Below are 322 nucleotides of genomic sequence, written 5' to 3' on the forward strand. Positions count from 1 at the left end.
GCCCTGCAGATGCTCCTGGAGGAATGGCTGTTGGTCATGACCTGTCCGCGGGGTGCGGCCCCTCTGCCCCCCATGGGGCAGCACACGAGGGAAGGTCCCTGTGCACCCATTCCCCATCCCAGCGTGGCCTCGTGCCACGTGTCTGGGTGGGGAGTGGGAGCCGGGGGGAACAGCCGTCCCGGTCTCACCTGCTGCAGCTCTACCGGCACCCACTTGCCCAGGCTGCTGTTGGCGGGGTCGGGGACGCTGGGCCAGAATTGCTGCTTCACCCTGGTGGCCACAGGACAAGGGGACTCAGCGAGGGGGCCTGGAACCGGCAGCC

General features: G+C 68.9%; 1 protein-coding gene across 1 annotated transcript in view; it reads right to left on the reverse strand.

Moving 5' to 3' along the window:
* Nucleotides 1-322, reverse strand: part of LOC104281820 (granulocyte colony-stimulating factor receptor-like) — a 187,944-nt gene that overhangs the window by 8,072 nt on the left and 179,550 nt on the right. The window contains exon 14 of the mRNA XM_009879869.1: nt 189-270. Within this exon, the coding sequence (XP_009878171.1) occupies nt 189-270 (82 nt within the window). The remainder of the gene's footprint in view (nt 1-188; nt 271-322) is intronic.

The sequence above is a fragment of the Charadrius vociferus genome, unplaced genomic scaffold (assembly GCF_000708025.1).
Source record: "Charadrius vociferus isolate BGI_N301 unplaced genomic scaffold, ASM70802v2 scaffold562, whole genome shotgun sequence".
NCBI classification, from domain to species: Eukaryota; Metazoa; Chordata; class Aves; order Charadriiformes; family Charadriidae; genus Charadrius; species Charadrius vociferus.